The sequence below is a fragment of the Antennarius striatus genome, chromosome 2, assembly GCF_040054535.1.
Source record: "Antennarius striatus isolate MH-2024 chromosome 2, ASM4005453v1, whole genome shotgun sequence".
Classification (NCBI taxonomy): Eukaryota; Metazoa; Chordata; class Actinopteri; order Lophiiformes; family Antennariidae; genus Antennarius; species Antennarius striatus.
The window spans coordinates 10,767,605-10,781,714 of NC_090777.1; the positions used below are offsets into that span (position 1 = coordinate 10,767,605).

The window sequence follows — 14,110 nt, forward strand, 5'->3', positions numbered from 1 at the left end:
TTTTTAACAAACAAGGAATGACTTCAAGGGTGCTGAGATATGTAAATAGTTACGATCCCACGTAAGTGTCTAATCACCCACAGAGAGGATGAACGACTGATTTGGTCTGTTTAAAAAGAAGTAAAAGAATCAGTCTGTTTGGCAGCAATATGTACGAAACAGTGTGGAAACTCATTACCACAATTGCTTGCAGGATTGTACTGGACTAGAGTATGGCCGTTATTTTAACATATGCTCTCAGGTGTTAGTATTCCTCTTCATTAAGAGTGTAGCTAATAATATATTGAGCTAACATTTTGAATTAATCACTGCAAATCTTTTATATTCATAATTGTTTAAATGATGTGAAAAATGTTGCTTGAGCTTACTTTTACCCTCTTTAAAAAAAAAGCAGGGCTAATTTTCCATGGCTGCTGCACTGCTTGTAAGCATGTTCATCATAAACAGCTTCTGGCACACACAGTGAAATACACTGTAAGCCAAAGGATCTATTTACATACATGTGGGTACTTTTCATTCATTGCTACTCAAAAATTATACATCCTTGAGGCTCATTTTGAAAATTTGCCAAATGACATTTTATAATTGTTTGAACCGGGGCGGCATGGTGGCGCTGTGGGTAGCGCTGTCGCTGCCCAGCAGAGCGGTTTCGGGTCCACACTCTGTGTGGAGTTTCCATGTTCTCTCTGTGTCTGCGTGGGTTCTCTCTGGGTTCTCTGGCTTCCTCCCTCCTCCAAAAACATGCACTTCAGGTTAATTGGCCGGTCCCATATTGACTGTAGGTGTTAGTGTGTGTGCGTGTTTGTCTGCGTCTCTGTGTGGTTCTGTGGTGCACTGGCGTCACGCCTGGAGTTTCCCTCGCCTCACGCCCTAAGCCAGGATAGGCTCCAGCTCCCCATGACCCGCGTCAGCAGATAAAGCCTTCAGACGATAAATGGATGGATAGAATTGTTTCAATCGTGCATTGACTGAGTTCATATTCACTCTGACTAACAAACTGGTACATAGTTCTACTTGGCATCACTGCTAGGAACTTATCAGGAAATCTGCTCCAATGTGTAGCATTTTGGTGAGTGAAATGTAGAGAAGAAGAAGCAATTCACTTTATTGTCCCTCATGGCGAAATTATGTGTATACAGGTCCCTGTAGCAAATTACCATTAACCTGAGGTGCGTGTTTTTGGAGGTGGGAGGAAGCCGGAGAACCCTGAGAGAACCCACGCAAACTCCGCACAAAGCGGAACTCGGACCTGGAACCGCTGTGTGGCGACAGTGCTACCTACTCCGCCACCGTGCCGCCCCTGTAGCAGACAGATTCAGGACAACCTATTTCTCATTAGGTTTCAGAGATGTACTACGTCAAGGTCAACTTTTCACTCTTATAACTTTTTATGAAAAAGGTATGAGAGTGAAAATTTGACCTTGATGTAGTTTTTAAAGGTCAAGGTTGTGATCTAATTTTCATCCCCTTGCCTCCCTGAATATAACGCCTTTTGTTTCGTCTTTCTATTTTATCTAGTTCCTGAGATATTTGCAAAAAATGTACAAAAATTTAAATTTGACCTTGACCTAGTTCAAAGTCAAGGTCATTATCTCATTTTCATCTCCTTTGCTGCACAAATAATGTGCTTTTTCTTTCAACTTTCTATCTGCGACGGTTGTGAAGATATTTGGTGGATGGACGGACAAACGGACGAACACAAACACTGACAATTACAATACGTCACCGCTTCACGGGATGTAATTATCTGAATCCGTATCTGTACTCGGAACAGGAGGGACTTAAACCAGAGGTGTGTGTGGTTTGACCAGAAATGGATGGGGCTTAAATCGGTACATTATTTTAAGTCTGAAATTGATATGGATTGATCAGAAGTTGCTATATTTATTGTTTATTTTGAAACTACAGTGGTACCTATACTTTCGTAGAGGTGATAGGTAGGTGTCTCTACATACAAAATGTTCCACTTACGAAACGCCTCAACAGGAAAATATTGCCTCTAGTTACGAAAAAATTTTGAGTTACGAAAGTTAAAAATACAGTATGGGCTAAGAGGGACCTGTGTGTGTAGCTAGATAGGTGTCTATACAGTGTCCTCGTCATTCGGCCCTCAACCCATGACGTGTTCTGATAGTTTTATGTAAATATATTAAGTTTTATAGTATACACTATGGCCCCCAAGAAAGTGACGGAGAAAAGAGGAAAAGAAAAGACAAAGAAAATAGTTTTTTTTCCATACAAACAAAGCAAGAGATAATAGAAAAGCATGAAAAAGGGATGCGTTTGGTTGATCTCGCCAAAGAATATGGCCGTAATGCATCTACAATCGCCACATTATTAAAACAAAAGGAAGTTTAAGGAGCTTAAGGCATCGCGTGGGTGGTTGGAGAAGTTCAAAAGGAGGACTGGAGATCACTCTGTTGTTCAGCATCGTGAGGCAAGAGCGTATGAACCAAAGAGGGCAAAAAACAATGAGGACAGCAGCTAAAAGGTAAATAACCATCATTTTTATTCTTTATTTTTTTGTTTTTTACATTATGGACAACTCTCATTTATTGTGTAATAATCTAATTGTAACATGTATTTGTTATAAAACTTTATAAAACATGTCTGAAATTTGGGGGGCTTGGAACAGATTTGGGTATTTGCATGGAAAACGCGTCTCTACTTACGATATATTCTAATTACAAAATTTCTTCCAGAACCAATTAATTTTGTAAGTGGAGGTACCACTGTATTTACAGAACAGCCTCAAAATTGAGATTCAAATCAATGTTTTTGATCACAAAAGTAAGAGAACTATTTGTAGAACGTTTTTTTTAATCAACTTAGAACATGAATATTCTTAACTGCATGATTGAATATTTACAGAAAACCCTCAGAATTGAGATTCAATACTTTTGATCACGATAGTAAAGTAACTATTTAGTTTTTTTATGAACTCAGAACATGATGTGCCATGCAATAAGAAATTATGAACAACAAAGTATGAACAAGAATTGTCATACTCAACACAACTTTCTAATTTTTTTAAATTTTCTTTCTATTTTCTTATTTATTTATTTATTTTAAATATAGGCATCAGGTGGCGCAGTGGGTAGAGTTTGCATGTTCTCCCCGTGTCTGTGTGGGTTCTCTCCAAGTTCTCCGGCTTCCTCCGACCTCCAAAAACATGGGCTTCAGGTTATTTGGCAGGTCCAAATTGCCTGTAGTGTTTGAGTGTGAGTGTGCATGGTTGTCTGTCTTTGTGTGGCTCCGCAGCACACTGGCATCGCACCCGGAGTGTCCCCCGCCTCACGCCCTAAGACGTCTGGGATAGGCTCCAGCTCCCCGTGACCCGCTAGGACAGATACAGCGGTTCAGAAGATGAATGAATGAGTGTTTTTTTTATTTTTATCATCAAACAGGTTTTATTTATCAATTGTTTATTTATTTTTACCACCCAATTATTTCTTTTTTACACAAGAGGGAAGGAGAGGGACGCATAGAGAGAAATCGAGAGAGAGAGAGAGAGAGAGAGAGAGAGAGAGAGAGAGAGAGAGAGAGAGAGAGAGAGAGAGAGGGAGAGAGAGAGAGAGAGAGAGAGAGAGAGAGAGAGAGAGAGAGAGAGAGAGAGAGAGAGAGAGAGAGAGAGAGAGAGAGAGAGAGAGAGAGAGAGAGAGCTGAAGAAAACTTAAGGAGATCAACGTGAGCCTATGGTAAAGCCACAAATAGAGAGATCAGTCAATCTGTGTGTGTGTGAGAGTGGGACAGCGCCAGCGCAACACTCTGGCTGCGGTGATGTGTGTCTGTAGGGAGGGGCGGGCGCTGCGTGTGACTGGCCAATCACAGAGCGTGAAAACAGTCAGTTCTGAGGATTTTCCTTCAGCCATGCCAGCTGGGATAGGCTCCAGCTCCCCGTGACCCGCGCAAGAGGATGAAGCGATCAGGAAAATGAATGAATGAATGAATGAATGAATGAATGAATGAATGATACAAGCATTAGTATTGATGAATTTTACTCGTATAATGCTCGTACTCGTCAAAAATGCATTAACCGTACCGGATACTTGTCTGAAACGAGTACCCGGCTCAACCCTAGTATATACGTATACTATACATGTACCTATACAAGCCTATAAAAATATTGTTCCAACATGCTGGTCATAGAGGGACTTCCCAGGGAGCTTTTACTGTATGAATATACTGATCTTGGTGCCAAGAAGCATTATCACAAGCATAATAAGTCAAAAATAGTTTTTTTTATTTTTTTTATTTTACATAATTTCCTCTGGGATTAATAAAGTGTCTGTCTGTCTGTCTGTCTGTCTGTCTGTCTGTCTGTCTGTCTGTCTGTCTGTGTCTATGTCTTGATGAGCAGTACATTTAATTGAAGGTAAACGTGGTGTAATTGCAAATACACATAATGGTTTAGCCTGCTCACCCCTCCTGAAGTAGATGGTATCGCCCAGGAGCGGGAACCAGATGGATAGAGCTAGCGCCGATGTACAGTATGTTGACAGGTGGTTCAATAAAGCCTACAGTGACAGTAACCTCATCGCAGCAGAGCCTGTGCTTCCTACAACAAACACATAACACGACAAAACACGAAATGCTTCAATTAAAAAAAAAAAAAGCATTGCTGCTGAGGGTGATTTAGCAATAAAACTTTTTCACCTTACTTTTTTAGTCTCGAAACAAACTGCACATAAATTTAATGTTCTACAGAATTTAAGATAAGGATATGATGGGAGGCATAAAAAGCTGATCTGTGTCATCATCTCACAAGTCATCTTCTGTGCTTGTTCTTCAAATAATGGACTTCCTGTTGCTACTTCTTAGTTACTCCCCAGGGGAGGTCTCACACTTCAAGTTATACTGCAACTTCATACCTGGTTTCATCACCACCACCATCTAACCAGCCCTAACTGCAATGCATTAGGATATGTCTACAACTAAAAGTTGTTGAAGACTCATCTTAGAAGCTTGTCTTATTGGATTTTGCAGGTTATAGCAGGAGGAAGAGGTATTGGTTGGTGATGACGATGACGATGACGACAACAATGATGATGATGATTACATTAATTTACAAGCGTCAACAAGCTCAGTTTCTATTCTTTTTTTGACATGAAGCCGTACATATTTTAAAAAACTAGTGTATAACTGCTTTGCCAACAAAAACATACAGTCATGGTGAGCAGTGGTGTGTGCAGAAAGGAAATAGCATCATCTGCGGTCAGACAATGGAGGCTTCTCTTCTTGATGTGGACTTCTTTGAGTTTATTCACTAGATAAATGCTGTGTCCTAGCTGTGCCTGCAAAAGATTATTTTCACTCCGTGTTTTCATCAGAGGAGAGCATCTTGACTCTGAAATGCAAAATCCTAACAATAGACTCTTCTCTTGTGGGGGTGTGGCTGCGGGCCATGTTGGAATCTTACCCAGAAGTTTGGGGCGTAAAGTCTATGGTGGACCTAGACCGAGGCTTTAGTAGATGTAGCTTAGTGGTTGAAAGCAACGAAATGTCCCACAGGCCTCCCCCTGATCCTAAGAACTCATTCTTTCCTTGATGCTGTGATTAAAGCTCAGCGCTGCAGTGCTGACTGAACGCCAACTCTTTCCTACCTCCAGGTCTTTGCTTAGAAACTACAGCCAACTCACTGGCAGTAAAGTAAAACTCACCATCTCTGTTGTTTCACAAACAAGACAAAAATACTGTTAATAAGAGGATCTCATTTTATAATTGGGATTTTTTTTTGTACTGAAGACATTGTTATTTGTACAGTTAAATATAGTTAGAAATGTTTTCATTTCAGTTATTAATGAAGAAAAAGAAGGAGAAGAAGTATACTTTTATTTATCCCGCAAGGGAAATTACATTGTCACTCAAGTTAGGTTAGTATAGTATAGTATAGTATAGTATAGTATAGTATAGTATAGTATAGTATAGTATAGTATAGTATAGTATAGTATAGTATAGTATAGTATAGTATAGTATAGTATAATCTCATAGTGGTATCTGTTTATGTTATGTAACATGATATTCTACTATATTTAAATGTTTTGCTTTAGTAATATCTTTGATCTTACACTTTTTGATTAACTTTATCCTAGCCGCTTTATTATCTACCTTGAATGTTACTCTTCATATAGCAGAAAGAGATGCAATGCGCCTGAAAAATGTTGATGAACTTTGTCCAACTTTCCAACCAGAAACAAAAATATTCATGAATTTTTTTTCCGCTTTATGTTGAAAGCAAATGATGATGATGCTATGTTGTGGAGGAGGGAGGAGGTGGGGTGCAAAGAACCAGCCAGTGAGAGGGGGATGGTATCAACTTTCTTCAGAGGAAATCTGGAACCTATAAACTTGGGTAACGTCTATGACAAGAAACAAACGTCACAGCGATTTGTTCTGGTTGGTTGTATAGCACACCTTTGTCTCCGCCCCATCTTTTTGATCGGACCAATCGCTTCAGACTCATTCTTCCTGTTGTTTTAAGCCCAGCTTTCCACCAAAAATAGTTCTGTGGACCAATAAGTGTGTTAGATGGGAGGGCAGCTGTAAGTTCCATGGTCCTCTCCCTTTAAAAACTCAGAGTCAGGTTGCTCTATTTTCACATGTAGATAGAGCGTTGGGACATAAGAGTAGCACAGCTTGCTGATGCATTATCTACTTTCAAAGACTGGGGAGAGATCATTGGCAGGTTTCCACATATGTGGATGAAGAAGCGCTGAGGCGATCCAAAACTGAATGCAGATCACTCAAACATGTATGGATGTGACTAAGTACTAAGCTGATAACTTCCAGAGAAGAAGAAGAATGCAGTAGCAACAGTTTCACAGAGGGAGTTCCTGAACACACAAAGAAGAAGAGAAAGGTATATGAAAAAAGCAAAGGTGGAAAAGAAAAAGACTAATTTAAGGAAGAGAGACACACCAGAGATATTCAGTGAAGGATAGAGAGTCACGACAGAAAGAAAACGTGGCAAAGCATGAGAGAAGAGGAGCAGTCGAACAGTGACCACCGTGATCAAGGGGTGCTTTCCAGCAAGGAGAACACAGGTCGAACACCTTTTAACGCCTGTCCCGTGGTCGTAGCAACACCGAGGATCACTGGGCATAAACGACAGATGGGCTCGCATACAGACGATCAGGTTTCTACAGTTGCTCCCATTACATCTGCAGATGAAGGTAAGGTCAAGTCAGGGGACGAGATCCAGATCTACACCCCAATTGGACCCAAGAAACTCAAGAGGAGTCCTCAGCACGGGCCACCTTCCTCAGGCCCGTCCCTTTCACCTGTCCCTGGTCCCAGTCCTAGAAGTCTATCAGCACTCGAGGATCCACATGGCCAGCGAGCAATCGCCAACATCCGGGAGCGCCAGCGAACACAGTCCCTCAATGATGCATTTGCCTCGTTGCGAAAAATAATCCCAACCCTCCCCTCTGACAAACTGAGCAAGATCCAGACTCTAAAATTGGCATCACGCTACATTGACTTTCTGTACCAGGTTCTCCAGAGTGATGGCATGGACACTAAACTGGCTGGATGTAACTACCTGGCTCACGAGAGACTGAGCTATGCCTTCTCTGTCTGGAGGATGGAGGGGGCCTGGTCGACCATGTCTGCTGGACACTAGCTGTACCTGAATGCAGGGTTTGTCTGTTGCTCCATGATTTATGAGATTCTCACGACAGGAAATACTCTATTGTGGCACAGAGAGTTATGAAAAATTCTCAACCATGTCTGCTCACCATTGGACTCAAACTAGTTCCGTTGTCCACTGTAGATCAAAGGTTTGCTGCAAAGGTGGCAAAAAGACTATGATCAGAAAAGACTTGGACACTTAACAATAAGGTTGTGGACAGTATTTGTAAATGTGATGGTTCGTTCTCAGGTTGTGAGGCTTGATCTTGCTCAGCCTTGATCATATAGCCATAACTACAGTTGCTGCCATCATTAAAATTGCTATCATCATTGTCACAAGTATGCATTATTTTTAATTTCATTTTATACTTTAATTTGACTTAATTTCTGACTCAGGCTAGGAAGTGAGCAAGTTTTTGTCAGCTGTATGAAGAGCAGCAGGAGGGATTAGAGGAATGTCAGAACTGGAGTGACAAAAATGGATGATTCGAAAGAAAATGGACAGTTGACTTCTCTTTACCATTTCCATTTTTCAAGATGCTAACATATTATGAGTCCCTGACCACCTCTGAACCCAAGCCACTGTGGAAAAAGTGGTCGGCAGCTTTCATTCTCACTTAAGTTTCTCCTTTTCATGCCCAAACCAAGACCCTTTGTCTCCTCTCGTGCCAAAAAGCTCTACTGTTGAAATTCTTTCCTCTCATTCTGTACAAAATTTGCTTGCGTTGCACAAAACTGTGATGCAGCTATAGCGAGCTGACGAGGCGGCGTAATGAAAACAAACAGCCTCTAACAACCATGAATCATATATGTAACGATCAAAGGGGAGGCTGATACAGCTCCCCACTGGGCTCCCCCTAAACCACTGGAAATGATGGAGGAGGTGAGAACTGATTTACACACACACACACACACACACACACACACACACACACACACACACACACACACACACACACACACACACACACATACACACATGTATCTGTATTGCCTTGCAACTCTACCCATGAGCAACACACACACATACCTTCTTTTTTTTTAACCAGCATCTGAGTTTCATGTAAACGCAATTTCAATAAATAGCAAGTCTATACATGCAATAAATAAACAAAGGATCTGAATTAGTGCATATCTAATAACTAAAAAAATATTGAATGAAATGATTATCACCTGTAGGGTATACTTTCATAGGAAATAGACATGGTGGTTGATCTTCTTTTTGCATCTGATGAATGGTAATGACAAACCACTTCTTCCTTCACTGTCAGTACATATGTAGCCGAGCAACCTATCATTAAATTGTCCAAAGCAGGCTAATGTTTCCAGCTCCTATGAAATCTTTTACTGATCCCCACAGTTAGTGCCGTGTGGTCTCAGAAGCTAACCTTTACTGACATGGTAGAAGACACTTGACATTTAAAAAGAACTCAGGATTGGGCCAAAAGAAAAAAGCAGCCACTGTGCATGTTGCATTTAAAATTAGGTTGGCTGGCTAGATGAATCACCAAGCTGATGCTTGACTGCACATTAATTTTATGGACACAGAGGCAGTATGAGAGCGAATTGGTATTTATCACGGATGTTAGGTAGAAACTATTTTTCATTTCATACACGTGCATCCTGTTGAATCATTTGTTTTAAACTGTTTTCTGTTTCTTTGTCTTTTCAGCTGCTCAATAAAGGGACTGTGACCTTTTCTTTACATCTCAGCTTCATGCAACTATTTCTACCATTCTAATCACATGGAGTTAATGCAAATGAAACTATTTTAGGTAAAAGTATTTTAAAAAAAGGACTGGGAAGAGTAATTTACCTCTGGATTAAGTGAAGCAATAAAAAGCTAATACGTCAACGATAAACTGGCAACACAGTTCCGAATGGACCAGGGTTTCAGGGCTTTTTTGAGATTAGGTTTTTTACTGCTGATGTGTGAAGCTTTGTTTGAAACATTTACTTGAAAAAAACATTTGCGTGTGTGTGTTCGTGTGTGTGTGTGTGTGTGTGTGTGTGTGTGTGTGTGTGTGTGTGTGTGTGTGTGTGTGTGTGTGTGTGTGTGTGTGTGTGTGTTTGTGTGTGTGTTGTGGTTCTTCATTGTATGATACAATCAGGAGCAGGAAAAATAGTTAGATGTAGTGATGCATAATAGAACACGTATCATCGTTAGTCTGAAGAATAAAACTGTCCTCAAAGTCTTTACAAGGTTCTTGTTGTTTCAGTAAAACTGGATGATGAACAGTGGAGAGATTTATGCTGGCACCACACCCTCTTTGTCTCCTGTCTCTCTTGTTAAACTGTCTCTCTGGTTCTCCCGTACTTCCTCTTACTCCGGTATTTTTTTTAATGAGGTCTGTGTGCCTTTGCCTGGTCAGTCAGGAACAGTTAATCCCTCAGAAAGAACACATTAATGTGCAATTAAGGACTCTAGGAATATTTATAGCCTGTTTGGACTGAAATTCTAAGCTGTAGCTTGTTCGTTTCAGGCAACTTTGTGGATCCTGAAAATTAGAGTCAAATCTTCAAAGTGTTCAATGTCATAAAAATAGGGTTAAAAAAGGAATACTCTAGACATACAGTGTTATAAAACTGCACTGATCAAGTTCTATATAAACTACTGTCCACAGTGTTAAAGGACAAAAAAATGCCACGAGCTATAAATCAACCTCAAGACCTTCCGAGTGTGTCCACGTCTGCTGAGCTAGTACTGGTATAGCCAGATTAGTTACCTCAGATGACTTTGCTGAAATACCTTTTTTTAATAATGTAATACTTCTGTACAGCAGTACACATATTTAAACTGATGCTGCTGTTCCCATCCTCTAACACCTGACAGCCACTTAGAAACGTTGTTTGTAGTTGTGTGCATTGATCGCAGGTTGAAGTTGCAGGGATGCAACAGCAGTTACTGAGATGTTCCCAAACTCTGCAGATAAGCATACGGGTGTAAATTGTTTTGAATTCACAGACACAACAACGCCAAGGGAGATGTCAGCCAAACACAGATAGAACACAACTGCACCCCTGACTTGAAAACTTAATTTTAAAGCAATGGTAATGATATCGATGTCATAGAACATTTAACGTTGCCCTGCTTTAGAGTAGGCCTACTAATGTTCTGCTCAGTTTTATTGTAAGACAAAGCTAAACATAATGGTAACTTCTTGAATGAAATTGGTCCAAGTCAGTCGTCTCCTTGTTTATCTGTTCCCAGCGTTTTAGCAGGTGAATGCTCAAGCAGAGTGACTATTAATCACCCATATCAGCTGATCCCGTCCAAATTTCACAGTAAGGATCAATCACACATTTCCAACATTAATGCTTGAAAATTTTAACATGCCGTGAGGCTAGTTTTTTAAAGGTGAATTGGTTTACATAAGGCACTAGCAGTAATGTATCTATAAATTCCATTTCATCCTTCAGTGAGTCATTAATTCGGACATGGAGAAATTGTGATCGCTATTGTTAAGTGGTTTCATGAATGTAATAAACTTTAAAGTACAATATGTGGACAGAAAGACATGGCAGAAACAAGCTTAAACTAGAAATATTTTTTAATCAAGAGGAAAGACAAAATAGTACAAAATAGACATTCTTTCTATACATAGACATGGTAGGAAATGTGAAGAAAAAGTAACACAAAGGTTATACAGAATAGCATGAAGCAAATTATTCAAAGTCATGTTTATAGAGTAATTGTAAATCCAGTTAGTTAAGAGTTACCAATACACATACCAACAAATGCGTCAAGGCACGCGTGTCGTGTATTTTGGTCTCGTCTTTCTATTTACAGTGTATTTCTTTAAAAAGAGTACAAATGACATCAATAATACAGGGTTTAAGAGATGAGGCAATACTGGCCTCTAAATTTTGGTCAAATTAGCTTCATTTTGACAGCCATCAGGAATATATTACAGGAGGTCTTTTACATTATTGGACAAGCACACACATTAAGACTTACATGGACAAAACACATGACAAAAGTCTACATAAGTACTAGTGTACATGCAATAGCAGATTCACTCTCTCATGAAACATATGTACTCAAACATGACTTCATATGCACCCCCTGGGCACGCTGTAGAGACACAGCACATAGCTTAAACGCTGCCACTTGCAGTTAAGGATACTATAACACTAAATGAATGACAACATTTTGCACCAATTTACTGGATTGTGCCACAGCAGCGGGATGTCTGTAATGTTAAACTCTTTACTTATGATCCACTGTCATTTTCTTGTTTGAGGCCTTCTGGTGGGCAGATTATGCCCAGGGTCCAACTAAAGCAAACTGAACACTCAAAAAGTTTCCTACCTGGAAAATAAATGGACTGAACATCTTTCTGCCAGTCAAGTTCACTTGTGCTAAGTTGATTTTATATAGATGCAATTATACACACCCACACAAAATCAGGTCTCTTTTAAATTTCAAATGCTGGCTAAGAAGAACTTTAAATCAGATTGTGCAATTTAATCAGAAATGGAAATTATGTATTTCATTTGACTGTTTTTTGAATAAGTTTTTAACCCTCCAAAACACCAGAGGTCTACTACAAAACAGATGGTACTATACTCAGAGCCACAAATATAATTCATTCAGCTCTTCTCTCACCATATCTAAACTAAAAAACATAGGATGTGGCCATGATTAGCCAAAACAGATAAAACCATAGGTGTATTAAAAATGCAAATCAACAAGACCTGTTTTGCTGCACAATGACACACAAACTAAGAAACTCCTTGTTTTGTTGCTGTTGGAATGCAGAGCCTTTCATGCTGTGACTTCAGGGCAGCCAGGAAACACTTTTAATGAATGTGTTTCAGAAATTCCACTTTCAACACCAGCGAAGATTGACTGACATATTTAGAATGTCATTGTCAAGACTGATATAACAAGATGTCAACAACTGCAACTAGACAGTTGCAGAGAAGTCACATAGAAAAAAAAAATACACAAATTTACAAAAAGCAATACATTGTTTTCCTTAATTAGACTGGGATAAAGCTTAGAACTCCAAACTGTTGTAGACAATGAAGAGAGCTTTCAAACCAGTCCGGGTCACTACGCTCCTAAAAACACATACAAAAATCTGCATATGAAGTTCACCCTACTCCACAGGTTCAAACACCATCTACTGAAAGTCCAGTCACTGTAAGAACAGTCTACAGTCGCAATGCTGACAACAGACCGCTTTAAGGCAGGTTTCTTTGGGTGATGTCCATTAAGTGCATTTTCTTTATAAAACAATGGTAATCAGAAGTGCCACTGTGGAATGGATGCTTCCTTATCCTCAACTATAAACAATACACAGTACTCAATACTAGTGGTACATCAATAGTTCATCATTGCTTTGCATGATTGTGTATATAAGACACTGTAGTTGCCTCCTTTAAGATGAACTTCACACAGGAATACAGCTTGACAGGACTTCGACCCATGAGCCTCCTTGGAATGAGTCAAAGCTTTCTTAAGACATCTCAGTAGATGAGGCCTCAGAAAACTATTGAATGACCTAACAAGAAAAGTTTGTTTTTCCCAGAGCTTTGGAATTTATGGTTCACATTATGGAATGAACAGTGCAATAAAACAACAAGGACATTTTCCCCTTCTTTGTTACGACAAGACTTCAGTTGTTCTCTTAACTTTCTATCCCTCTGTTGATCTTTTTGTACTCTTCTTTTAGAGGATAAACGTCATATAATGAAATCATTAAAACTTTTTTTTTTTCCAAATTCTTGCGATGTGGCTACTTCCTGATGATATTTTCGCATCAGACTCATTAGGAGAAAGGGTTTTTGGTCTCCCCTGATGCCACAGATTCATCCATGATTCGGCCATTTTGTATCCCATTCAATGTGGGGTTGCTTCCCTGCAGTGGGGAAAAATATGGCAGAATAGAAAGGAATGTACTATATATTGCAAAGTCTTCTCCTGAAACCTGAAGATGGTCCTCATGTTAAGGCAAAGTTAAGGCAACAAAATAGTCGCTGGTATATAGTGCTTCAAGAAGAATCAAGCTGAATTACTTATGTTCTTCTGAGGTTTTTACTAGACCTCTGAACACCCATAGACATAAACACAAAATGTAAGTCAGGACACATGAAAAGTCTAAAAAAAATCCTCTGGTATTGCTGTTTGCTGAGGTTTCCCAGTTGCAGGTAGTGGTGCTGGTGTCAGCGGAGTGGTAGACCATCATTGAGGTGCTCGGATGGCAGGTCTTTAGAGATTCAGGATTCTGTGTTTACTGGTGTGTGTATGAATGAATAAGGCAGATAGGTGGGACTCAGTGACTCATTGTCATGTGATGCAGCTACAGCTGGGGCAAAATGCTGGAAGTGGGTTCATCTATATGGATTCACTGTCATGCTCCATTGGCTCGTCAGGGAGGCTGGAGAAAATGACAGCTGTCAGTCTGGGTGTCAAGCATGAGTGTGTTTATCTTTGCTTTGCTTGATTGTGGGTATATGTGATGAATACGTGCTC

The 14,110-nt window shown here is 39.8% G+C and overlaps 2 protein-coding genes and 1 long non-coding RNA gene across 9 annotated transcripts in view; 2 read left to right on the forward strand and 1 right to left on the reverse strand.

Moving 5' to 3' along the window:
* LOC137603568 (uncharacterized) overlaps positions 1-14,110 on the forward strand; it is a 30,170-nt gene that overhangs the window by 14,639 nt on the left and 1,421 nt on the right. The gene's annotated exons all lie outside the window — the stretch shown is intronic.
* LOC137608924 (twist-related protein 2-like) lies at positions 6,503-9,702 on the forward strand. Its single transcript, XM_068335560.1, has 2 exons — positions 6,503-8,512; positions 9,302-9,702. The coding sequence occupies exon 1, from the start codon at positions 6,974-6,976 to the stop codon at positions 7,619-7,621; it is 648 nt and encodes a 215-aa protein (XP_068191661.1). The 5' UTR covers positions 6,503-6,973; the 3' UTR covers positions 7,622-8,512; positions 9,302-9,702.
* The window catches only part of hdac7a (histone deacetylase 7a), a 59,723-nt gene continuing 56,775 nt past the window's right edge, over positions 11,163-14,110 (reverse strand). For all 5 annotated transcript variants that reach the window (XM_068327129.1, XM_068327120.1, XM_068327113.1 and 2 more), the window contains one exon: positions 11,163-14,015. In XM_068327129.1, the coding sequence (XP_068183230.1) occupies positions 13,973-14,015 (43 nt within the window). In that variant the 3' untranslated portion in view covers positions 11,163-13,972. The remainder of the gene's footprint in view (positions 14,016-14,110) is intronic.